Consider the following 25,253-nt stretch of genomic DNA (forward strand, 5'->3'; position numbering starts at 1 on the left):
TTATTGGTAATAATTTTATCATTTCAAAACACACGACCATAGCATTGATTGCAAATAGTCGAATCCGAAATCATTGATTTTACGGAAAATGAATTCAGAATTACTCACTTTTATCTCGTCGACAGAATTGTCAGACATTGCTGCATGTCAGATTCCAACTGATTGATATCGGTTGAGATTGTCATGCAAACTTCTTTTATCATCAAAGCCATTTCACATCCGACGACTAGACCATTAAATGATAAGTTATAAATTATGATCGTCTGATTGCAATCCACTGTAACAAAATGAAGAGTGGTAATGAAAAGTAAAATCAATGAATCTATATACAGCACAGGTTGCTCAACCCCGGCAATCATACCATATTATGATGTGATATAGCGAGTGCGATAGCCCCGCATAAAAACATAATCGAAATGGTTTACGTTGAGTATGCATGCGTACAAATTTGATATCTTGATCATGGATGCAAAAAACGATGTCAATTTTTGATTCGGTGCCCCCAAATTTGTCAAACATAATAAAAATAACCAGATGAACAAAAATTTCATATGATTTTATTTCGTACTTAATCATTGTTCATGCGCGATTATCATAAAGTAAGATAGGCATATAAACTTGTACCTTGTAACCGAAGCTCTATTTGGAAGCACATACTGTTGTGAGTATACCTTTTGAAGAGTGAATACCTTGAGCAAATATCGTATGCGGCTCAACAAGGAAGAGATCATCCACACTCATATGTAATTTTCAAGCATCGAGTCAATGAGTGTTGTGGGTTAGTTCATACGGGGGAGGGGGTGCAGACTAGAGGACCGTGCTATAAAGGTCTCATCACATCTCCGTCGTCAAAGCATCTCGATGGTGTAGGCGAAAAAAGAATACCATCTCTCTCTCTCTCTCTGAATCATGGGAAGGGTAAAACTTATACCGCTTACAGTAATCAGTAGCTTCCCCACTACCGATATTGGCAATATAATCATAGTGGAATCAACTGTCCAAGTCATCAAATTCATTGATCATATTTATATTGAGTAAGGAACTAAACACATGATGGGCTGTATCGACTACAATAGGCGGTAGGATTAGGCACTGTGGTACAAGTCATGAAGTATATTTCCACAACATTACTGGTTACTAATTGCTGTTACGTTCATCAAATGATACCAATCTACCGAAAAGTAAATTACACTTTTAAAAACTAAACGATCGAAATTCTGCTGATTTCAAACAAAAATTACACGATCTTCCAAGGAAATTATGATTGATATAGCTTGATGAGTTGAAAATTGTAATTGTGAGCGACTAATTTTTATTCATGTCCCAGATATAGACTTGTACAAACTACTAAGCTAGTTATGTGATGGTCGAGGGTAGTTCTAATTACGGATTTTAAAATGTGAATAGTTTTAGTATCGTCGTTTGGCGTGAATAGCGATACTGGTGTTCTTTTGAGTGACGTTTTTGCAGCTTTTGCTAGCTCAGAGTTAATACTGCTAACAGTGGCGTAGCCAGTGTGGGTTTTGGGGGGTGGAAATACGTCAAATTTCGAACTCCAAACCCTGTTCTTTTGAAACGCCGATTCTATTTCCATTACATATTTTTCTGCTCATTTCCAATTCAGTAATTCACATTACCAGTAATACAGTTGCTTCCGGATTGAATCGACTTAGTTGTGTTTTGGTTACCTAGTTACAGATTGTTAAAGCATGTTAATTCTAGTTCTAGTGGCAAGTTTTGAAAAGCGAGTAGTTCAGTAGTTCTAGTTTTAGTAGAATTTTTGAAAAACCAGTAGGCCTACCGTAATTTGTACAAGTCTGCTGAAGTGAGAGTCATTTTTATTTAATCACCCAGTCTATCCGAAACCGAGTAATTTTACGAGAAGGACGCACAAAACGAAATCACAATTTCAAGTCACGAATCATCAACGGGTCATGTTCTATCGTCATGAACTAGAAATGCGACGTAATCGCTGATCTTCTACCACCTCGTTGCTTTTAAAAGTGATGTGATACTGAAGTTTGTTGAGATCCCAGTGATTTTTATAGTAGTTTTAGATTGAACTTTAAGCTCTTAAATCTAAAAAAACATATGGCACCTAAATATATTGTTGAATACTTGAAATTCCAAAATAGCGTCGCAGTCCGCACAAAATGCTCCCGTGGGCCGCGTGTTTGAGACCTATGATCTATCTCTTCACAAATACGGATCTGTAAATGTCCATTTGTCTTGTAAATGTCCATTTGTCTTGCGATGTATCATACTTTTCAATTGCCTTAGACGTTCTGAAATCTGCTACTGCAATAATCCACTTGTCAATGTGATATGCAGAAACCCACCCATGACAAGCATTCATAGAAGATAATGAAGTCCACTGAGATGAAGTAACATCATAGCATTCAACTGTATTGATGACCTTTCCACTCCATCCACCGATCACAAATATCTTCTGATCAACTGCAACAGCACCACTCTCATAAACAGGATATCTCATTGGGTCGAGATCAACCCACTCTGACGAGGATGGAGTGAATCTGCTGAATGAAGAAACTGGAATAAGATCTTGTCCTCTACCTCCGATACAATAGATGGAATCATTCAATGATACGAGACTTGCTGCACAAATCCCTGTAGGTTTGTCTTCTAGCTGAATCCATTGATTCACGGGTGGTTTAAATATTTCCACATCACATGTTGCTTCAAGATAACTTCCTCCGACAACGAGTATTGATCCTGACAAAGAAACTGAGCAAGGATCGGTTCCATGATCACAAATCATATCTTTCGTCCTTTCCCATTTTGAATTTTTGCTCTGAAAATTGAGTCGATGAACTGATCTATTCTCACATAAAACGTAGATATACGAGCCTAGAGAAATTGCCGAAAAATTTGTTAAATTCAGAAACTTCTCATCATGAAACTTCTCTACTTTCTCTGTTACTGGATTGAAGGATCGGATACAATCTGCCTTAGGATCAAAAAGAATTATCAATTCATCTTTTCCAATTTTTTCGTTTGTTTTGTGTGATGCTTTATACGTTTTCAAAAGATGTCCATTGATCAACTTGTACAGTCCAAAGTCGTTACTGATAACTACGTTTGATTCCAAAAGACATTCTAAAAATGCCGGAGAGACTTTATGAAACTTGATTGCTTCGAGACAATCGCGCAAATGTTCTACATTATTGCGATTTTTCTCAACCCAATTGAACAATACCGTTAGTTTTTCTTCTTCGCATAACTTTGATTGTTCCAACATCACATATTTGAGGAAGTTAGTTTTTTCAATGCTTCCAAATTCCGATTGATTTGATATTTCCATGATATTTTCAAGAAAAAACGCTCTACATCGCGTAGACACGGCATCCAGTCCATACATATCGGCGACATTTCTTGTAGAAAAGTAATTCTTAACATTAATTGATTCCACCAAAACGTCAGATATTGCCTGTTTCACATCTTCCAACTGCAACATGATCGCGACATGAATAAGATTATTCATCTTTTCTTCAGGAATCTCAAATCTGCCGGAATATATGAAATCAATGCAGCTTTTCACACACCGAGAATCAACGTCTTTCAAAACAACTTTTCCTTCACGATTCTCTTTTGTGTCGTGTTTTAACATAGCTTTGAAATAAGCACAACCAGCCAACAATACATTTCTGTGAGTGTAGTAGACATCATCTCCCACTTGAATTATGAAATCACAATGATCGTTTTCTTGCTTCATTCGATGTAATTCTTCCATCATCTTCACTGAATGTTTCTCTACATTTGGACACACAATCTGCACCATGCTTGTCAATCATCCACAATTGGCTATAATTATAGAGTGATCCTACGATTATTATGATATAGTCAAGCACTGTTATTGAAGGAAAGATGATGAGTAGGGCGATTTTCTTGAGATGTCAATATAAGTCTAAATTGAAGCGCTAGGTCAAAAATTGTTCACAAAGTCAAAATTTGTGTGACCTCTGCATTTCGTTTGTCCAGTAGATTTTGCACTGTCGGTGAACTTATCATTGTCCGCTCATTGTGAATCATAAATGGTATCAAGCAGACACTACTAATAAGCATTGGTCAGAAACGAAATTTATGAAATAGTCAAATAGCATACGTGTAGTCTACATGCACTTAGTCAAGTATTCAAGGACTTGGACTTGCAGTCTTTCTTAATCATTTGTTCGACCCAAGCAGCTGAGCTACAGTACATGTATTTTCAATTTGGTCAAGTGGGAAGCAGCGTTCGGTTATACTTACATTAATTACACAATTTAACGAAACCAGATAAACAACAACCTGATATTATTCAAAACACTGAGGCGAAGTGTAGATGTCAAACAAGCAGTAGTAACTAAAGCGAAAGAATCAAAACTTCTGTACAATATCATCTATACATAGTGACCATTAGAATATGCAACCTAAATTGCATATTTTCCTTAAGTAAAAGAAACCGTTATTGGCTTTGGGAATAGTGAGGATTAACACATCTGCGAAATGCAGTGGTTCTTGACCTTTTCATGGATGCAGCCCAATTTTCATTTCGCAAATATGCCATGATCCACAACTCAGCCTCAATTTCTATCTAAGCGGTGGCAATATGGCAGGTTTAGAGAGGTGACCTATTTAATGGGTGTTACATCACAATTCCCTTGTCATTGACATAAGTTATTGTTCAACTCAATAGCAGGTTGTAAATTGAGCATGGGGCGTCAATATCATTAACGAGCGGCACAGTGAAATTTTACGATTCTTCAAGGGATATCTGGACCTCGACAACTAGAACTTTTCAGATTTTTCAAATTAGGGCAAAATCAGAATAATAGCTACACTGTTTTTTTTTCAAATTAAGGGTAAAATCAGAATTATAGCTGAACATTATTTTCCAAACTAGATAAAAATTAGAAATATAGTTACACTTTTTTCCAAATTATATTAGAATAGCCGAGTTCACGAAAACTTGGACATTAAATCAAGTTCAGTTCATATCAAATCATCGTTGCGAGCACGATCAAGTCAAATGTCTGTACCGCAAGCTTAGCTCGTTTTGAGCTATACAGTTCTTCTGTAGCATTTGCAGGAAAACCGGAAATTAGATTAGAATTAAAATTAGAGCATAGAAACATTTCTGAAATTAAATTTTAATTAGAGAAAGGGCACATTTCACGAAATCGATTACGTGCATTTCAATCGAATCAGTCAAATTGGACAACTAAAATTATCTAGTTGTCCAAGTAGGTCTGGACAGTCTCCGCCTTATTGGGTCAACTGTGTGATTTGGAGCCCGAGTTGGATTGTTACTTGGTGCCTGCAGTGCGCTTTGCCTGGTCACTAGATGTCGACAAAATGAAGGAGGCGCTTTTCGTAATGAGTTCACGACAAATGTGAAATTTTGTCGGTGTCTGCTTCTGTGACAACCTGCGATCCAGTGATGGGGCTGGGGTTTAAATTTTACGAATTCTGCGTTTGGCTGCTTCGAGCCACCGCATTCTTACTCCCCTTCAAAATTTTCCGGGTATGCGCTGCTTCACGTCCTCCTAGATCTGCAAAAAATAGTAGCGAGTCAGTCAATACTAGCATTGGAATCACATGTTATTAGGATATTTTACAAATCCCGGGATTTCGAGAAAGCATCTTCTAGAGCAGTGGTTCTCAACCGGGGGTCCGCGGAGCCTCAAAATAGTTGATAAGCTAATTTGTATTTTTTCAAATTCGGAAAATCACGAGGCACTTTCGCTTCATTACTCGAAAGAGTGCGGGGCTGACATCAACAGAATGGCAGTCTGAGGTGAAATATCAGACTCATTTTAATTGCTAAATAGCGATAGCCTAGGGATACAAACATTTTTCTGTTACGAGATGTTTTGTTGGATGAGTAAGGTCAGGCACGGTGATTTCAAAATGTTTACAAAAACCCATTTTCTCTTTAGATAACCATTTTTCCATAACAACTTCACGATAAACTGCTAGATAGAAATGACCAGGATTGTGATAAGGGGCGTGCAGCTTCTCCAGTCGGCTGGTCCGATATGGAAAAATTAGGTACTGGAGGCGGACCAGATTCCTGAGTTGATACATAAATCGTGTATTTATCCACCTATATATCTATTGCAGAGGTGGGCAACCTTTTTGGCGTCCACGGCCGCATTTCGAATACTTCGGCGCCATACGGCCGCCAGCCATATGTGAGTTGACTAAAAAAATCTCAATCTTCCGTTTTGAATCCCGAAATACCCGTTAACGTTATTTGGGTTGATAAAGTCAACCATACCCATTGTCGTCGCGAATGCCGAAATCCACATTTCACGCCACTTTAGTGCAATCCACAAGCTTGAAGACGCGGTATAATTGCCTACGAAGACATTTGGCCGCCCTCGGAGGACATTTTAGCTTTGTTTAAAAACTTAATTTCTACTAATCTTATCATATCTAATAAATACCAAACATATTTTGAAACGAATATATTTAAGGAAAGTCTCTAACATTGAAATCAGTGACTTCCTTGATTTTGCATACGAGATGACAAACTTGCAAAATTGGGAACCTCACGCGACACCATAAGTCTTAGTTGCGACTCTAGGTTTCCGTTCAGTAAGCGAGTTCGGTACTCGTTTTTCAGGTATTTCATTTGCGAAAAGGCAGACTCGCACACGTAAGTGCTTCCGAAAATAACAAGAGTTTCTTTAGCCAATTCTCGCAAAAGTGGATATTCATGGGCCATTTTCCACGTGTCAATCAAATTCTCCTCGCACTTGAACTTTGTCACAAGCTGCTCATCATTCTTCAATTCCAACAGCTCCATCTGAAGGTGTGGCGGTGCACTTTCCGTTTCCACCAGGTGTGGAAAGGCAACAAGTCGTAATGTATGTGATATTTTTTGGAAATCTTTGAAACGATCTGCGAAATCCTGCAACACAGTATCAAAAATCCCCGAAAATAAAGTGATCGGAATCTTTTCTACCTTTATTTCGCAGCTGTCGATGAGAGACTTAAGTTGTGTAAAATGGAAAAAATCACGCTGCTGAATATGAAGTTTAAGGAGACGACATTTGTCACGAAAATCCGATACTTTTTTGTACATGGTGCATATCGTTGCTTCTTTTCCTTGTAGGCTTCGGTTTAAAATGTTAACATGGGACAGAAAATCCACAAGAAACGCCAAATATATGACAAAGCTCTCATTTTGTAAGGGGCAGTCTTTATTTTTTGTGGAATAAAATTCCAGTATTTCTTCTCGCAACTGTAGAACACGACGAGATGTGTCTCCTTGGGACAACCAACGTACTGCGGCGTGGTAGAGAATGTCTTCTGCCGACGTTTCGCGCTCTTGCAGAAGTTCTTGAAATTGCCTATGATGAAGACCATTTGCACGAATGTACAAGATGATGCGATTGACGTCTTTCAGAGTGTCATTTAAGGCAACAGATTTGACACTCAAGGCTTCTTGGTGGATAATACAATGAAGGTTTGTGAGCTGGTTATTATCGTACTCTTTCGACACGAATTCTGAAAATCTTGTCACAAAGCCATTTGTGTTACCTATCATTGCAGGTGCTCCATCTGTACAAATACCGCGAAGATTTTTCAAGTCTAATCCATTGCGAATGCAAGCATTCTTAACAGCCCCAAATATGTCTTCACCACGAGTGTGGGTGGAGAGTGTTTCCATTGAGAGCAGATCTTCGCAGAACTCAAAATTTGGAGACAGAGAGCGAATGAAGATCAATAGTTGTGCAGAGTCCTTAATGTCAGTCGATTCGTCGATAGCCAGTGAAAATAAAGTTGCTTCCTCATTAACCTTTGTCTGTATGGAGATCGTCAACTGTTTGGCGATATCATCTTGCCGACGCTGAATTGTACGACGCGAGAGAGGAATTGGAGAATAATCAGTTTCCTTACCAGGATGAATGCACCTAACAACGTCCACGAGACATCGCTTATGTAGTTCGCCATCTGAATAAGGCTTTCCCGCTGCACCAAGATGATATGCGACTATATAAGACGCTTCGCACAACTTATTTTTCGACTGAATGAAAGCTGATATGCAAGATGTCTGCATTTGCACACTTTTCTTCAAACTTTCGAGACGACTTTTCCTCGACTCACCCACCATTTTTGCGTACTTGTGTGACTCATGACGACGAAAATGCTGCCTTGCATTATCTCCTTTAACAGTTTTGACCACTTGATTGCATATCAGACACATCATAGTATGGGCTGCCGTTTCTACCATAAAATAATCCAACTCCCATTTGATATTAAATGCCCTCTTCTCCTCTGTTACTGTTCTTTTTCGTTTTACTGACATATTGCGATGTAGACCAACTTTATAATGTAATTGGGCTATAAGGAAAAAGTTTTGTCTCAATGTATTATTCTCTTTCCGTTTGCTCAATACACCCACACCCACTCAATGTTATCCGCTTACCAAGGCTTTTATAACTACGGTTCAACCTATCGCAGTATCGCCAATAGGCCCCTCACATTTGGACTTCGCGACAAGACTGACTAAGCTTAGTCCTTGGTCCTCATACTTAACCGACATTTGCGAAGTGTGACGTAACAATGCAATAATAAAACGCTAGGCGAAGTCAGCTTTACCGGCAACCGGTAGTCATGACAAGTGACGACTGGAAATAAAATTATCCAATTCACTGAAGGCGTTACACAGACAATTACGGGTTCATGTTAATGGAAACTTTCAAGATTGTATAGAAACTCCTTCTGTCCACATACATGAGGATTGGTCAATTTCATAATGGTTGACTCCAATACATACAGATGAGAAGCAGATCTCTATATTTAGCAATCATTATTGTGCCCTCAACTCTCGATAAAGTGCACGATAGTCGCATATTCGTATCGCAGGAAGCCTAATAAGCAAATCTGAAATTGAAGAACCCGGACTAGGACGGGGCTCGTTCACTTTCGGACCAAAAACACATTTTCCCCGTAAGGATGTAGTGAGTTTGGTCCGAAAGTGAACGAGCCCCGCAGGTCCGTCTTTTAGTGGGTAGATTGCAGTATTATATTATGTCGCTAAAAGCAGCTGGAAACGCAGTCACTGAGTATGCAGTGAAAGAGTTTACCACAGTGATTTAACAATACCCTCCATCGTCGTAATAAGTTTTATCATACATGTAACATATGATCCATCAACACACGGCCGCCAGCACATGCATTTCACATCACGCGCTCACGGCCGCACAATTATGCCTCCACGGCCGCATGCGGCCGTACGGCCGCAGGTTGCCCACCCCTGGCCTACAGTTACAACTCTGCTACCAGATTGTTGCAATTCAAAAGTTACGTCGAATGAGCCTATCGGCGTATTCCTGGCTATTGTAGTTTAGGAGATATTGGCAGATTTAGCCATTTTGGGGGGTATGAAAATTTATGAAAAGTTCAATTCCACCAAGATTTCTCTATGTTCCCGAGGGCCTACAGTTACAACTCTGCTACCAGATTGTTGCAATTCAAAAGTTACGTCGAATGAGCCTATCGGCGTATTCCTGGCTATTGTAGTTTAGGAGATATTGGCAGATTTAGCCATTTTGGGGGGTATGAAAATTTATGAAAAGTTCAATTCCACCAAGATTTCTCTATGTTCCCGAGGGCCTACAGCAGAGGTGGGCAACCTTTTTGGCGTCCACGGCCGCATTTCGAATACTTCGGCGCCATACGGCCGCCAGCCATATGTGAGTTGACTAAAAAAATCTCAATCTTCCGTTTTGAATCCCGAAATACCCGTTAACGTTATTTGGGTTGATAAAGTCAACCATACCCATTGTCGTCGCGAATGCCGAAATCCACATTTCACGCCACTTTAGTGCAATCCACAAGCTTGAAGACGCGGTATAATTGCCTACGAAGACATTTGGCCGCCCTCGGAGGACATTTTAGCTTTGTTTAAAAACTTAATTTCTACTAATCTTATCATATCTAATAAATACCAAACATATTTTGAAACGAATATATTTAAGGAAAGTCTCTAACATTGAAATCAGTGACTTCCTTGATTTTGCATACGAGATGACAAACTTGCAAAATTGGGAACCTCACGCGACACCATAAGTCTTAGTTGCGACTCTAGGTTTCCGTTCAGTAAGCGAGTTCGGTACTCGTTTTTCAGGTATTTCATTTGCGAAAAGGCAGACTCGCACACGTAAGTGCTTCCGAAAATAACAAGAGTTTCTTTAGCCAATTCTCGCAAAAGTGGATATTCATGGGCCATTTTCCACGTGTCAATCAAATTCTCCTCGCACTTGAACTTTGTCACAAGCTGCTCATCATTCTTCAATTCCAACAGCTCCATCTGAAGGTGTGGCGGTGCACTTTCCGTTTCCACCAGGTGTGGAAAGGCAACAAGTCGTAATGTATGTGATATTTTTTGGAAATCTTTGAAACGATCTGCGAAATCCTGCAACACAGTATCAAAAATCCCCGAAAATAAAGTGATCGGAATCTTTTCTACCTTTATTTCGCAGCTGTCGATGAGAGACTTAAGTTGTGTAAAATGGAAAAAATCACGCTGCTGAATATGAAGTTTAAGGAGACGACATTTGTCACGAAAATCCGATACTTTTTTGTACATGGTGCATATCGTTGCTTCTTTTCCTTGTAGGCTTCGGTTTAAAATGTTAACATGGGACAGAAAATCCACAAGAAACGCCAAATATATGACAAAGCTCTCATTTTGTAAGGGGCAGTCTTTATTTTTTGTGGAATAAAATTCCAGTATTTCTTCTCGCAACTGTAGAACACGACGAGATGTGTCTCCTTGGGACAACCAACGTACTGCGGCGTGGTAGAGAATGTCTTCTGCCGACGTTTCGCGCTCTTGCAGAAGTTCTTGAAATTGCCTATGATGAAGACCATTTGCACGAATGTACAAGATGATGCGATTGACGTCTTTCAGAGTGTCATTTAAGGCAACAGATTTGACACTCAAGGCTTCTTGGTGGATAATACAATGAAGGTTTGTGAGCTGGTTATTATCGTACTCTTTCGACACGAATTCTGAAAATCTTGTCACAAAGCCATTTGTGTTACCTATCATTGCAGGTGCTCCATCTGTACAAATACCGCGAAGATTTTTCAAGTCTAATCCATTGCGAATGCAAGCATTCTTAACAGCCCCAAATATGTCTTCACCACGAGTGTGGGTGGAGAGTGTTTCCATTGAGAGCAGATCTTCGCAGAACTCAAAATTTGGAGACAGAGAGCGAATGAAGATCAATAGTTGTGCAGAGTCCTTAATGTCAGTCGATTCGTCGATAGCCAGTGAAAATAAAGTTGCTTCCTCATTAACCTTTGTCTGTATGGAGATCGTCAACTGTTTGGCGATATCATCTTGCCGACGCTGAATTGTACGACGCGAGAGAGGAATTGGAGAATAATCAGTTTCCTTACCAGGATGAATGCACCTAACAACGTCCACGAGACATCGCTTATGTAGTTCGCCATCTGAATAAGGCTTTCCCGCTGCACCAAGATGATATGCGACTATATAAGACGCTTCGCACAACTTATTTTTCGACTGAATGAAAGCTGATATGCAAGATGTCTGCATTTGCACACTTTTCTTCAAACTTTCGAGACGACTTTTCCTCGACTCACCCACCATTTTTGCGTACTTGTGTGACTCATGACGACGAAAATGCTGCCTTGCATTATCTCCTTTAACAGTTTTGACCACTTGATTGCATATCAGACACATCATAGTATGGGCTGCCGTTTCTACCATAAAATAATCCAACTCCCATTTGATATTAAATGCCCTCTTCTCCTCTGTTACTGTTCTTTTTCGTTTTACTGACATATTGCGATGTAGACCAACTTTATAATGTAATTGGGCTATAAGGAAAAAGTTTTGTCTCAATGTATTATTCTCTTTCCGTTTGCTCAATACACCCACACCCACTCAATGTTATCCGCTTACCAAGGCTTTTATAACTACGGTTCAACCTATCGCAGTATCGCCAATAGGCCCCTCACATTTGGACTTCGCGACAAGACTGACTAAGCTTAGTCCTTGGTCCTCATACTTAACCGACATTTGCGAAGTGTGACGTAACAATGCAATAATAAAACGCTAGGCGAAGTCAGCTTTACCGGCAACCGGTAGTCATGACAAGTGACGACTGGAAATAAAATTATCCAATTCACTGAAGGCGTTACACAGACAATTACGGGTTCATGTTAATGGAAACTTTCAAGATTGTATAGAAACTCCTTCTGTCCACATACATGAGGATTGGTCAATTTCATAATGGTTGACTCCAATACATACAGATGAGAAGCAGATCTCTATATTTAGCAATCATTATTGTGCCCTCAACTCTCGATAAAGTGCACGATAGTCGCATATTCGTATCGCAGGAAGCCTAATAAGCAAATCTGAAATTGAAGAACCCGGACTAGGACGGGGCTCGTTCACTTTCGGACCAAAAACACATTTTCCCCGTAAGGATGTAGTGAGTTTGGTCCGAAAGTGAACGAGCCCCGCAGGTCCGTCTTTTAGTGGGTAGATTGCAGTATTATATTATGTCGCTAAAAGCAGCTGGAAACGCAGTCACTGAGTATGCAGTGAAAGAGTTTACCACAGTGATTTAACAATACCCTCCATCGTCGTAATAAGTTTTATCATACATGTAACATATGATCCATCAACACACGGCCGCCAGCACATGCATTTCACATCACGCGCTCACGGCCGCACAATTATGCCTCCACGGCCGCATGCGGCCGTACGGCCGCAGGTTGCCCACCCCTGATCTATTGTAACCTTTAAGTTTAAATTAGACACCAAAAACAGTAATTGTGGATTATTCGTAATGTAATTCAATAGCTGTTGAAGTCAATGAGACAGCTGTGGTAATCAAAGTTGTCAACAAGTTCTTTAAACTCTGGCTGCATGTCAGCAGTAGAAACCCTTGGGAGAGAATACAAGTGAATGACAGTTAGATTGTTAATGTTCATGGTAGAAAATGTTTGCTCGCAAATGTATGTAGACCCGCGGGTCACATTATCATGGGACACCGGAGACTGTTCGTCAATTTTGGTGCCATGTTTATTGTGATCATACCCAAATGAGTCGTCTGAAGCGTTACGTATTATTATTTCATTCGCCAACATCTGTATTTGTGGAAATGGATTTTCGGCGCTCGTTAATATCCTATCGAAGGCGCGGATTTTCAAGACACGACCATGTATTACAAGAACTGCAATTGCCGAATTCACTTTGAAGTAATAGTAGTAAACTCAAGTTCTAGATCGATAATAGGATCTTAATTTCAAGTATAGGCATTTTGATGCTGATAATCACTAAGTTTATGGTTATCATTTGCACAAGACAAATGACGTTTGCACGATAATTGAGCTAAATTTGAACTACTACTTTGTGGGGGTCTGGGAGGGTCCGTGACAGTCCGAAAGGGATTCGCGAATACAAAAAGGTTGGGAACCACTGTTCTAGAGCTGAAGAAGTGCTTAGTTTGCTCTTAAAGCAGCGTTACAATATCATTTGAATGTCTTGAACACGTTACATGACATTACAAACTATTGCATAACAATGAACTACAATCTTCAATCTTTTTCGCAACGGTACACCATTTTAAAGAATGTTCTAAACTTGCCCACCTCAGTTCAAATAATACATCGAATCCGTAGAAATCCTAATCGGAATAGGGATGTTACCCCGCTGCAATCCATCGGAAATGCTAATGCTACAAACAAATCAGTTTTCAACATAACTGGATCACGATCGAACACAGCATGGTTTTCAACCACGGCCTACGAAACAATATTAGGAAACCGTGAACTGCTTGAAAATATAATTTGTGACATCGGAAGCCAGGGCAGACCAACACAAACCCAGATCTCTGCACCGTGTAGTCAGATTCCAGGTTTAAAGAGTGTATTTATGATTGATTATCAAAACTACTTACATAATTCAGTAGTTTTCAAAGACAGCAAATTCTTTTTCTCCTTGAGGTAGTCTACTTCCGGGTTGCTTGGAAAATAGTGTTACAATACGTCCTCCTTTCTCAGGTTTTTGAAAATGTCCTCCGAGGACGCAGAAATGTCCTCCTTTTTGACATTTCGTCCTCTTTTACAGCCAAGGTAATGGATAGATTGGAGTGAGAATGGGCATAAATGACCCTAAATAGGAAATTCGTAGTTCGATGAAAAGTGAGGACGTTTTTTTTTCAAGTCAACACCACTAATTTCAAGTAAAAAGTCTGTAAAACGGGAGTCCAACGAAAGTGATGACCTTTTTTTTAGTGAAGCAACCATCAAGTCAAGAATATTTTTTGACATTTTTTCCGGATGTTTCTCCAGTACCGTAATTCTGAAAATTTCGAAAAGTGGCCTCTTTTCAGATTTCCAAAATATGGTAATGGTAACCCGATCGGAAAAGAAATACTTTGACTCGTACTGGAGTGAACTTCGCATTGATACCTTTACTTGGAGTAGCTTTCTCGACCACTTTTGATCATGCATACAGGCTCATGCAATCTCAGATAGTTATTCTTAGTAACTATTATGAGACAGACACGACCTACCGATCGAGAAGCCGGACACATAACCATTACACTATCTCGCTCGGTGGACTTTACCTCCATCCAAATTTACTGGTATTGGTGTGCAATATTTATTTCATGATTTCTTTGTCAGCTCGGAATGGGTAAATATTGAATGTAGACATAGGTAAAGAGTGTAAATATTGGTGTGCTCATGTCACCGGAGATAGCATAGTGCTACGAATATATACGGGATTTCATTCTGAAATTCTCAACATCACGGACATAATGTTTACTATATATTTGTAACACTGTTTCCAATTCTGGATATGTCACAGTATTTCAGAGCAACTCACCTGATGTCATCGTGATTACAGAAAATCTTGATATTGAGATCTTGTCTTTTGGCCGGTGACAAGGTCTGGAAGAAAATCTCACAATTACACAGCCGGCAAAATAGATTTGAACCAGAATTGAACAACTGGAAAATGTTCAGCTTTTCCAAAATAGATTCGAGTTACAGCTGCGAAGTTTTTTCCAAATTAGAGTAGAATTATAGCTACACAGTTATTTCCAAATTATATTAAAATCATGTTTATAGCTAGCTTTGTTCCAATTAGATTAGAATTCACACAAACTCATGGTTCATTCTTAGGAGCGTGAATTGAGTAAAGCATGCTGTATGATAATAGCAAATGTCTGTAGAGCAGGCTTGGCTTGTTTCGCACTATATAGTTCTCCTGTCGCATTTACAGGAAAACCAGACATTAGATTAGAAATAAAATTAGAGCATAGAAACATTTTACAAATTGGATTAGAATTAGATTACTGATACCAGCATTTAGGAAGATATGTTTGGTTACTAGAATCTGCCTGAGGCCTGCTTGAATGAATGCTTTTAGACAGGATTTCAAAGAACATGCAGCACGGGGAAGGATAGCTGTTAGCCTATTAGCCAATCTTCAATTGTTCTATTAGCAGCCATTCACGGTTCAATCAGTTCCTACAAGCCAGGATATTAACTTCTGAGTTGGAGCAAATTGAAAACTATGGCATGACAATGAACTACAATCTTCTTCAATCTTTTTGTAATGGTACACCCTTTTAAAGAATGCTCAAAACTTGGCCACCTCAGTTCAAATAATACATCGAATCTGTAGTATTCCTAATCAGAAGAGGGATCTTATCCTGCTGCAGTCTATAGGAAATGCTAATGCTACAAACAAATCAGCTTTCCACATAACTGGATCACAATCGAACACAGTGGTTTTCAACCAGGGTTTACGAAACATTATTAGGAAACTGCAAACTGATTTATAAATAAAATTCGTGACTTTGGAAGCTCGGGCAGACCAACACAAACCCAGATCTCTGCACCGTGTAGTCAGATTCCAGGTTTATAAGAGTGTATTTATGACTGGTTATCAAAACTACTCACATAATTCAGTAGTTTTCAAAGACAGCAAATTCATTTCCTCCTTGAAATAGTCTACTTCTAGGTTGCTTGGAAAATAGGGTTCCTTTTACAGGTTCATGAAAATGTCTTCAGACGATGCCTAAATGTCCTCCTTTTTGGCAATTCGTCCTCCTTTACAGCTTTTACAGCGAAGATAATGGATAGAGTCAAGTTAAATTGGCATAAATGACGCTAAATGGGGAATTGGCGGTTCGACCAAAAGTGAATACCGTATATACATTTTTCTCAAAGTCAACACCACTAATTTCAAGTAAAAAGTGTGTAAAACGGGAGTCGTACGAAAGTGATGACCTTTTTTTAGTCAAGCAACCATCAAGTCGAGAAAAAAGTTAATATTTTTTCCGGATGTTATTCCTGTATTATAAGTCTGAAAATTTTGAAAAAGTGTTCTCTTTTCAGATTTCCAAAATATGGTAATGGTAACTCAATTGGAAAAGCAATACTTTTACTCGTACCGGAGTGAACTTTGCATTGCTAATTTTACTCGGAGTAACTTTTTCGACCACTTCTGATTATGCATACGGGCTCATGCAATCGCAGATTGTTATTCTTGTTCTTAGTAACCTTTTCGAGAAAGCTAAGAGACTTTACCTCTGTCGAAATTTAGTGGGTCTCAGTGTGCAACATTTATCGTATGATTTCTTTGTCAGCTCGGAATGAGTAAATACTGGATGTGGACATAGGTAGAGTGTAAATATTGGTGTGCTCATGTCACGGAGATAGCATAGTGCTATGAATATCTATGGGATTTCATTATGAAATTTACAACATCACGGACAGAATGTTTGCTATATATTTGTTACGCTGATTGCCAATCGTGGATATATCACAGTATTTCATAGCAATAACTCACCTGAAGTCGTCACGATTCCTGAAAATCTTGATATTGAGATCTTGTTTTTTGGCAGGTGACAAGGTCTGGAAGAAAATCTCACAATTACACAGCCGGAAAAATGGACTTGGACCAGACTTGGACAACTGGAAAATATTCATCTTTTTCAAATTAGATTCGAGTTACAGCTACAAGGTTTTTCCAGATATGTGTAGAATTGAAATTACAGCTACTCAGTTATTTCCAAATTAGATTAAAATTATAATTATAGCTACAGCTTTGTCCCAATTAGATTAGAATTACCGAATTCGCGAAAACTTTGATATTGAATCAACTTCATTAATATCAACTCATGGTTCATTCTCATGAGCATGACTCGAGTATAGCATGCTGCATGAGAATAGCAAATGTCTGTAGAGCAAGCTTGGTTCGTTTCGTATACAGTTTGCCTGTAGCATTTACAGGAAAACCAGAAAGTAGATTAGAAATGAAATTAAACATAGAAACATTTTACAAATTACATTAGAATAAGATTACCGGTGCCAGCATTTAGGAAGATTTGTTTGGTTATTAGACTATGCCCTGTGCCCAATGTCACTCAACGATGTATTTAACCCTCCCATAAGAGAGTTCAATCTTGATGATCACAAACGAAGACAGAGGCGTGCTTGAATGAATGCTTTTAGACGGGATTTCAAGAACATGCACTTGGGCGGGAGAAGCCATACTTCAATTGTTCTATTGGCAGCCATTCATGGTTCAATCAGTTCCTACAAACCGGCATAATACCTGCAGCGTTGGAGCAAATTGAACACTGATATCATTATGTTAACGTCACTAATTAATTTTTAAATGCCTAGGTTGGTGCAAATAGAATATCGTTGTCCATCCTAATTGCGACTCGAAAATACGCAGCCAAATAAAACTCACCTTGAATGACAATTGGTGAACTTGCTCTAATGTTGCAACTAGCTTGACTCTGATCGAAAGAAAATCCTTGCCTGTGATGATAAAGAAAGGATACATCAGGTCAGAAACGATTCAAATTTGAACTTTACAGTCACCAACGTGTTCAGACTTGTTGTTACAGATCGAAATAAGATCGTTACTAGTGTTCGAGTGGAGTTTATTGTGAATAATTTTAATTTTTCAAAACACCCCACTATAGCATTGATGGCAAATAATCGAATCTGAAATCATTGATTTTATGAAAAGGTAAATTCAGAAATTCTCACTTTCATCTCCCGGGTTAAATGGTCACACATTGATGCATGTCAGATTCCAACTGATTGATAACGGTTGAGATTATCATGCAAACTTCTTTTATTACCAAAATCATTTCACATTCGCCGACCAGACCATTAAATGATCTGCTATGTATGACGGTATTCTGATTGCAATCCACTGTAACAAAATGAAGAGTGGTTATGAAAAGTAAAATCAATGAATCTATATATACAGCACAGGCTGCTCAATTCTGGCAATCGCACCAGAATATGTGGTAGATAACCAGTAGCCAATAGTCACCTCATAGAAGCTTAATCACAATGGTTGGTTTTGAGTACGAATAAAATTAGGAATCTTGATCATGGATAGCGGAAAAATGACACTTTTTCATTCCGCGCACCCAAATTCTTCAAAAAACAATAAATATAGCAAGATAACCAAAAATTTCATCCGATTTTATATCGTACTTAATCATTTTATCCACGATTCTCATAAAATAAGATACACACATAAACTTGTAACCTAAGCGCTATTTGAAAACGTATACTGGTACTGCTGTTGTGTTCCGTTTGAAGAGCGGATAACTTGATCATGTACGGTACTCGACTTAACAAGGGTGAGATCATCCAAACTGATTTGACTTTTTCATATTGAGTCTTTGAGTGCAGCTGGATTTTTCGTATTGAATTATTGGCAATGTACAACTTATACGGCCTACAGTAATCAGTAGGTTCCCAACTCCTTATATTGGCCATGTAACCCCTGTGCAATGAATTTTACCAGTCATCAAAATCATCCTCCATATTTATATCGAGTAAGGAACTACAGTAAATATATGATGGGCTGTATCAACTAAATCTTATGCATCTAGTTGGTTGATGGTAAGGAGTAGTTCCGGTTGAAAATTTTTAAAGCGAGTAGTTTGGCGCGAATAGTGAAACTGGTGTTCTGTTGTGTGACGTTCTTGCAGCTATTGATAGATTGGAGTCAACACCACTAACAACATTGGCGTAGCCGGGGAATGGGTCTTGGGGGGTTGAAAATTTTCCTATTTCAAACTCCAAACCCCGTTCTTTTCAAACATAGATTCCGTCTGCAACTGGCAGTAATTCGAATTATAAGTACTGCAGTTGTTTCAGAACTGAAAATCCAGTAATTTGCGCAAGTTTGCTCAGTTGAGTGCAATCTCTCTCTTCACAAATACAGATTTGTAAATTCGACAACATCGATCTACTTTTGGTTTCACTACAGTCCATTTGTCTTGTGATATATCATATTTTTCAATTTGATTAGAGGTTTCTCCATCCGTTACTGCAAAAATCCACTTGCCAATGTGATAAGTAGAAATTCTATAATGACAAGCATTCATAGAAGATAATGAAGTCCACTGAGCTGAAGAAACATCGTAACATTCTACGTTGTCGACATGGAATCCTCCCCTGACCCCACCGATCACAAATATCTTTTGATGAATTGCAACAACACCACTCGCACGTACAGGATATCTCATTGGGTTGAGATCAACCCACTCTGATGAGGATGGAGTGAATCTGCAGAATGATGAAACTTCATCATAATCCTGTTTTATACCTCCAATACAATAGATGAAATCATTTGTTGATACGAGACTAGCATCATATATCGCTGTTGGTTTGTCTTCTAATTGAATCCATTGATTCAGGGAAGAAATAAACATTTCCACATCACTTGTTGCTTTATTGCTTGCTCCAACAACAAATATCGATCCTGAAAAAGAAACTGAGCAAGGCCGGCATCCATGATCACAAAGCATATCGTTCATTCTTTCCCATTTTGAACTTTTGCTCTGAAAATTGAGCCGATGAACTGATTTATTCCCACATAAAATGTAGATATATGAGTCTAGAGAAATCGCAGAAAACTTTTTTAAATTCTCATACTTCTCATCATGAAACTTCTCAAGTTTCTCAGTTACCGGATTAAAGGATATGATACAATCTGCCTTAACATCAAAAAGAATTATCAATTCATCATTGCCAATTTCTTTGTTTGTTTTCTGTGATGCTTTCGGAGCTTTCAAAAGATGTCCAGTGATCAACTTGTACAATCCTAAGTCGTTATTGATGATTAGGTTTGATTCCAAAAGACATTCTAAAAATGCCGGAGAGACTTTATCAAACTTGATTGCTTCTAGACATTCGTGCAAATGTTCCTGATTTTTGCAATTTTTCTCGACCCAATTGAACAATAAAGTTAGTTTTTCTTCTTCGCATACCTTTGATTGTTCCGACATCACAGATTTGAGGAGGTCAGTTTTTTCAATGCTGCCAAATTCAGGTTGGTTTGATATTTCTATGATATTTTCATGAAAAAATGCTCTACATCGCGTAGAGACGGCATCCAGTCCATACATATCGGCGACATTTCTTGTGGGAAAGTAGTTCTCTACATTAACTGATCGCTCCAAAACGTCAGATACTGCCTGTTTCACATCTTCCAATTGCATCATGATTGCGACATGAAGAAGATCATTCATCTTTTCATCAGAAATCTCAAATTTGCCAGAATATATGAAATCGATGCAGTTTTTCACACACTGAGAATCGACCTCTTTAAAAAGAACTTTTCCTTCACGACTCTCTTTGGTGTCATGTTTCAACATAGCTTTGAAATAAGCACAACCAGCCGACAACACATTTTTATGAGTGTAATAGACATCATCTCCTACTTGAATTATGAAATCACAATGATCATTTTCTTGCTTCATTCGATGTAATTCTTCCATCATCTTCACTGAATGTTTCTCAACATTTCGACACACAATCTGCACCATGATTGTCAATCAACTACAGTATATAATTATTCGACGATTACTATAATATAGCCAAGTACTGTTACTGAATTAAAGATGATTAGTTAACTATTCATTAGTAATGCCTGTTCTGTTGAAGGAATCATAATAATCCGTATCAACGTCAAGAGTACGAATTGAAGGAAATTCAACTACACACAAGGTGAACACTGACCAGTGCTAAATCAGAGACATCCCTGCCAAACTGCCATAATGCAGTTATAAAAACTTCTTCCATCGATTTGCTTTACTTTTTATTCATTGTATAGACACGAAACGAAAGAGTTATTGCAGTCGATTACTACGACCTCAGGAATGATCGAGTTGATTATCCGTAATCGAAATTGTATTTTGGAACATATTTAAATAATTCTGTACTATGGTATATTCCAGGGGTGGGCGCACCTGTTTCATGCTCCAACCGAATATATCAAAAATTGATTTTAAAAGAGCAGCAACAAGAAAGATCACGCTGATTTCACTCCGTGTTTGGAAACGAAATCAGCGAAGCATGAGGCTTGTCAGTGCTATCTCACGGATAATTAGTTTTTGCATTTGCAGTGCGGCTGTTTACCAATGATAAATATATATGTCATTGCGGTTACTGACGGGATAAGCCTTGTTCTATCAGTAACCGCTATTCAGTTTATTATTATTTTCTTCATTTCAAAACACCACAAGACTGCGACTAGGCGATATAGAGAAGAGGCATGCACGCACACTGAATGAAAAGTACAGCAGAAAATATAAAAGACAAGCTAGCCGTACAAATGGGTAAAATCTTCGAAAATATATGCAATTACGATAGTTATAGGTCCAAAGAATAGTCCAAGTAGTTGTGGAAGTAAAATTTCAAAATGTCACCATTATGGTATGTAGCGCAAATAAGCAGAACGCACAAAAGTACTTTGAATAGGGACAATCTTCAGTAATATGTTCAGTTACGATAAGTGACTATTTTACGGGCTTCTTAAGACAATTTCACTCATAAAAACGATCCCAATTATCCAAAAGCTTTCCCAAACCCAAAGTGTAAAAATTAGTTTGCATATAATCTGTTCAAGTAGTTGCTTTTACTAATGGCATAAAAAGATAGCTACTTCAGTACTTCCCAAAAGTGGTATTACATTGTTATAGACCCCCTCTGGCAATGTCCCTAACTTTGCGCAGGATGACCAATTTTATTGTCGTCATAGCAGTATCAATTCAAACGAGCTTTCGAACGGCTATAGCGGTATTACTTCTTGCAAGCCGTGGAGAAAATGAACTGCATCCGCGTGACTCTCTCCCTGACTGTAAAATCTGCATTCACTGTGTACCCTTTGACATTCATTTGTCGTTATAGTTTTATGCTTGGTTGTTCCAAGTCAGGGGCGGGCAACATGAGGCCCGCGGACAGCTTCCGATCGTGTACGATAATGTGGCCATCGTCTACATTCACTCGCGAGCCATCGTTTTCGACCATGAACATTAGCCAACAAGACAAAGCCTCGTTCCAATCAACCTTATGTTTACGTGCAGTATCTACAGAGGGTTGGTACGTCCAACATGCAGCCAGATAGTTCAACGAACTTTCTCGGCCACGGATTAATTTTAACAGCTACTGAATTACATTACGTTACTGAATTCATTGACTACCGTTTTTGGTCTCCATGCTTTACTCTCAAAGTTTATATTATGTACGATTTGTTCCTTGTATGGATGGATAAAGACGCGATTGATGTATCGATTCAGCAATCCGGCCCGCCAAGTACTTCATTTTTCCATATCCGGTCCGCCGAACGGAGAAGTTGCCCGCCCCCGTTCTAAATGTTCACCGCATAATAATCAGGTTGACAACTTGCTAGATTCCCAAATTCATGCTTTCAACACATTTTATTTTTTACAAACAGTAGACAAGTAAGAAACCCCATAATACGTGATTCATTTCGCAGGAAATTATAAGAGTTTATTCTTACGCAGTTGTAAGCAACAGATAGAACGAAGACAGGGAGACATTGAATTTCAAGCTTAACCTGAACACAGTCGTGTCTTAGAATATGCAACCTAAATTGCGGTTTCCTTAAGTCAAGAAAGAGATCGTGTTTCGGCTTCGGGAATAGGGAGGGTTAACATATCTGCACGTGTAGTGGTTCTTGTCCTTTTTCGTAGCCATGGCCCAATTTCCATTTTGCAAATATGCCATGACCCACCACTAGGCCTCAGTCTCCTGTTAAGCCACTGCAATACGGCAGGTTTAGGCCTAGCAGTATCGCAAGCTTGGCACAGTCATTCAGTAGCCTTTACAGGAAGCCAAAATTAGAGGGGAACATTTCCCAAATTAGATTAGAATTAGAGCAAAGAAACATTTCACAAATTAGATTAGAGTCAGATTACCGGCATTTTCCTCGAATTAGGCAAAATCAGACAATTGAAATTATCCAATTGTCCAAGCCTGTCTGGACCGTATCTGCCTTTTTGGGTCGAATGTTTGATTTGGGGTTCCAACTTAAATTGTTAATTGGGGCCTGCAGTGCGCTTCGCCCTGTCACTAGGTGTCGACAAAGTGAAGGAGGGGGCTTTTCGCAATGAGTTCTCCCTCAACAAATTCGAAATTTTGTCGGTGTCTGATTCCGTCGTCGTGGCAACCAGGGAGGGGTCTGAATTTTACGAATTCTTCGTTCGATTGAGCCGTCACATCCTTACTCGCTTTGGAACGTCGCGCAGGACTGGGCCAATTGACGTCCTCCTCGCTCTGCAAAAATAATAGAGGGTCAGTCAATACTAACATTGGGATCCCGGGATTTCAAGGTATATTTCTGATAGCGATTCCGAGATCAACTGTATTGAAATCCCGGGATTTTAAAACGCATCTACGAGACCTAAGACTACTTCCACTGACAGAGATGTCGAATGACCTCCAACCCCGACCTTCACCCACATTCGTCACCTACCTTTTTGCATCGGGATCGACAGACTTTTCTTGTAGGCATCAGAACCAATGGTGCGTCTTGGGAAACTTTCTTGTGGATCACCCCAGGCCAGTGGGCCGGGCTTTTATCAATTGGGCGGTGTGCCGGAAATCCTTCCGAAGCAAGGGTGACACTGGATTTAATAGGTGTCAGTTTTTTGGGCAACGTGAAGCAAATGGCGACACTGACTCGATTGCAATCATAATTGTAAATACACAGCTTCTGGTAAATTACATACATATAAGTAGAAGTTTTGGAAAAATTAGATTACAATTACTGAATTTACGAAAACTTGCACATTGAATGAAATTCAGTTCATATTAAATCACAGAGTTCCTCTCATGAGCATGAGAATGGCAAATGCCTGTTTCTTGGCTCGATTCAAGCGATACAGTTCTCCTATATCAGGGGCGGGCCACTAACGGCCCGTGACGGGATTTTGAGCGGCCCGCAGACAGATTCTGGCCAGTAAGAAAAATTTCAACCTGAAACATAGACAATTTTCTTCCGTCACTAAATGAATCCAAATTTGCCAACATGAGAAAGATGGCCTCGAAACTACTTATTCTGTTCGGGTATAATAAATTAATTCGAGAGCGAATATTTTCGATCATGAACATTACCAAGACAGAGCTGCGTCCCAATCTAACTGATATTTATGTGCAGTCTTTGCTAAGGGTTTCTACGTACGACATGGAGCCAGAGTTAAAAGAACCGGTTGCCTACTTTTATCGACCACAAATGTCTCATTGACTGCAACAGCTATTGAAGTACATTATGCGTTAGTAAATTCATTATACTGTTTCGGTCAGAATATATGCTTCAAACTTAAAGCTTACATTACATACGATTTTGTCCTTGCATAGGTGGTATTGCGGAACGGATAGACAAATTCTCTGGTCCGACTCTGATCCGGCTCCTGCCATATCAGGGAGAATACTGATCCGGCTCAAATGGGGCTCCAGCCAAAAATGAAAAAGTCCAGTCAGATATACAATCCGGCTCCGGTCCATGCTCCGCCCTACACGGCACGGTGGTTCCGTGAATTTATAAATATGACTCGTTTATTTTCGCACTGGCTTGGCGCCTACTTGCGTGCAGTTGGTTGGGAGCTATTTAGTAACAAAAGTCACGTTACTAACTACTGATCCGGCTTCGATCCGGCTGAAATTGAAAGAATCAGGATGAATATCCAATCCGTCCCCCTGACTACTTCATTTTCCCATATCCGGCCCGCCGACTGGAGAAGTTGCCCGCCCCTGTCCTATATCCTTTTCAGGAAAGCCAGAAAATAGATACCATATAAAATTAGAGCATAGAAATATTTCACAAATCAGATAAGAATTTCACAACTAGAATTATCTAGTCGTCCAAGTCTGCACAGTGGTGGTCACCAACAAAGTAC

At 39.2% G+C, this 25,253-nt stretch overlaps 4 protein-coding genes across 24 annotated transcripts in view; all 4 read right to left on the reverse strand.

Annotated features, from left to right (window-relative positions):
* LOC145432990 (uncharacterized) overlaps nt 1-25,253 on the reverse strand; it is a 299,451-nt gene that overhangs the window by 236,347 nt on the left and 37,851 nt on the right. For 8 of the 18 annotated variants that reach the window (XM_080309889.1, XM_080309956.1, XM_080309924.1 and 5 more), the window contains 2 exons: nt 23,831-23,981; nt 22,754-23,631 (listed from right to left, as the gene is read on the reverse strand). The exons of 7 other annotated variants lie outside the window; for them this stretch is intronic. In XM_080309889.1, coding sequence (XP_080166015.1) covers nt 23,428-23,631; nt 23,831-23,981 — 355 coding nt within the window. In that variant the 3' untranslated portion in view covers nt 22,754-23,427. Of the gene's footprint in view, nt 1-22,753; nt 23,632-23,830; nt 23,982-24,687; nt 24,870-25,253 lie in introns of those variants that run through there. 3 more of the 18 variants (XM_080309861.1, XM_080309869.1, XM_080309873.1) reach the window with 3 other exon arrangements.
* Nucleotides 278-23,431, reverse strand: LOC145456197 (kelch repeat and BTB domain-containing protein 3-like). Of its 2 annotated transcripts, none has more exons than XR_013920539.1 (6): nt 18,076-23,431; nt 17,771-17,841; nt 16,862-16,926; nt 14,888-14,952; nt 13,956-14,169; nt 278-5,549 (listed from the first exon to the last, which is right to left on the reverse strand). XR_013920539.1 is itself a non-coding variant. In XM_080334342.1 (6 exons), the coding sequence occupies exon 6, from the start codon at nt 3,797-3,799 to the stop codon at nt 2,189-2,191; it is 1,611 nt and encodes a 536-aa protein (XP_080190468.1). In that variant the 5' UTR covers nt 3,800-5,549; nt 13,956-14,169; nt 14,888-14,952; nt 16,862-16,926; nt 17,771-17,841; nt 18,076-19,239; the 3' UTR covers nt 278-2,188. The 2 variants fall into 2 exon arrangements, 1 of the variants encoding a protein (XP_080190468.1); XM_080334342.1 differs by having other exon boundaries at nt 18,076-19,239.
* LOC145454723 (general transcription factor II-I repeat domain-containing protein 2-like) lies at nt 6,455-9,267 on the reverse strand. Of its 2 annotated transcripts, none has more exons than XM_080332810.1 (2): nt 6,968-9,267; nt 6,455-6,903 (listed from the first exon to the last, which is right to left on the reverse strand). In XM_080332810.1, exons 1-2 carry the CDS (start codon nt 8,312-8,314, stop codon nt 6,790-6,792), a joined length of 1,461 nt encoding a protein of 486 aa, XP_080188936.1. In that variant the 5' UTR covers nt 8,315-9,267; the 3' UTR covers nt 6,455-6,789. The 2 variants fall into 2 exon arrangements, with proteins under 2 accessions (XP_080188936.1, XP_080188869.1); XM_080332743.1 differs by having other exon boundaries at nt 6,455-6,913.
* Nucleotides 9,373-12,785, reverse strand: LOC145454901 (general transcription factor II-I repeat domain-containing protein 2-like). 2 transcript variants are annotated; one of them, XM_080332947.1, is made up of 2 exons: nt 10,481-12,785; nt 9,373-10,416 (listed from the first exon to the last, which is right to left on the reverse strand). In XM_080332947.1, the coding sequence occupies exons 1-2, from the start codon at nt 11,825-11,827 to the stop codon at nt 10,303-10,305; spliced, it is 1,461 nt and encodes a 486-aa protein (XP_080189073.1). In that variant the 5' UTR covers nt 11,828-12,785; the 3' UTR covers nt 9,373-10,302. The 2 variants fall into 2 exon arrangements, with proteins under 2 accessions (XP_080189073.1, XP_080188997.1); XM_080332871.1 differs by having other exon boundaries at nt 9,373-10,426.

This window comes from Botryllus schlosseri, chromosome 1, assembly GCF_051294905.1.
Source record: "Botryllus schlosseri isolate E-star chromosome 1, Bs_hap1, whole genome shotgun sequence".
Taxonomy (NCBI): domain Eukaryota; kingdom Metazoa; phylum Chordata; class Ascidiacea; order Stolidobranchia; family Styelidae; genus Botryllus; species Botryllus schlosseri.

Coding starts and splice junctions, on each gene's coding strand:
- LOC145456197 (XM_080334342.1), bottom strand. CDS start 3,799: ATGGTGCAGATTGTGTGTCCAAATGTAGAGAAACATTCAGTGAAGATG.
- LOC145454723 (XM_080332743.1), bottom strand. CDS start 8,314: ATGTCAGTAAAACGAAAAAGAACAGTAACAGAGGAGAAGAGGGCATTT. Junction 6,914..6,967: donor TCGACAGCTGCGAAATAAAG/GTAGAAAAGATT, acceptor ACTGTGTTGCAG/GATTTCGCAGATCGTTTCAA.
- LOC145454901 (XM_080332871.1), bottom strand. CDS start 11,827: ATGTCAGTAAAACGAAAAAGAACAGTAACAGAGGAGAAGAGGGCATTT. Junction 10,427..10,480: donor TCGACAGCTGCGAAATAAAG/GTAGAAAAGATT, acceptor ACTGTGTTGCAG/GATTTCGCAGATCGTTTCAA.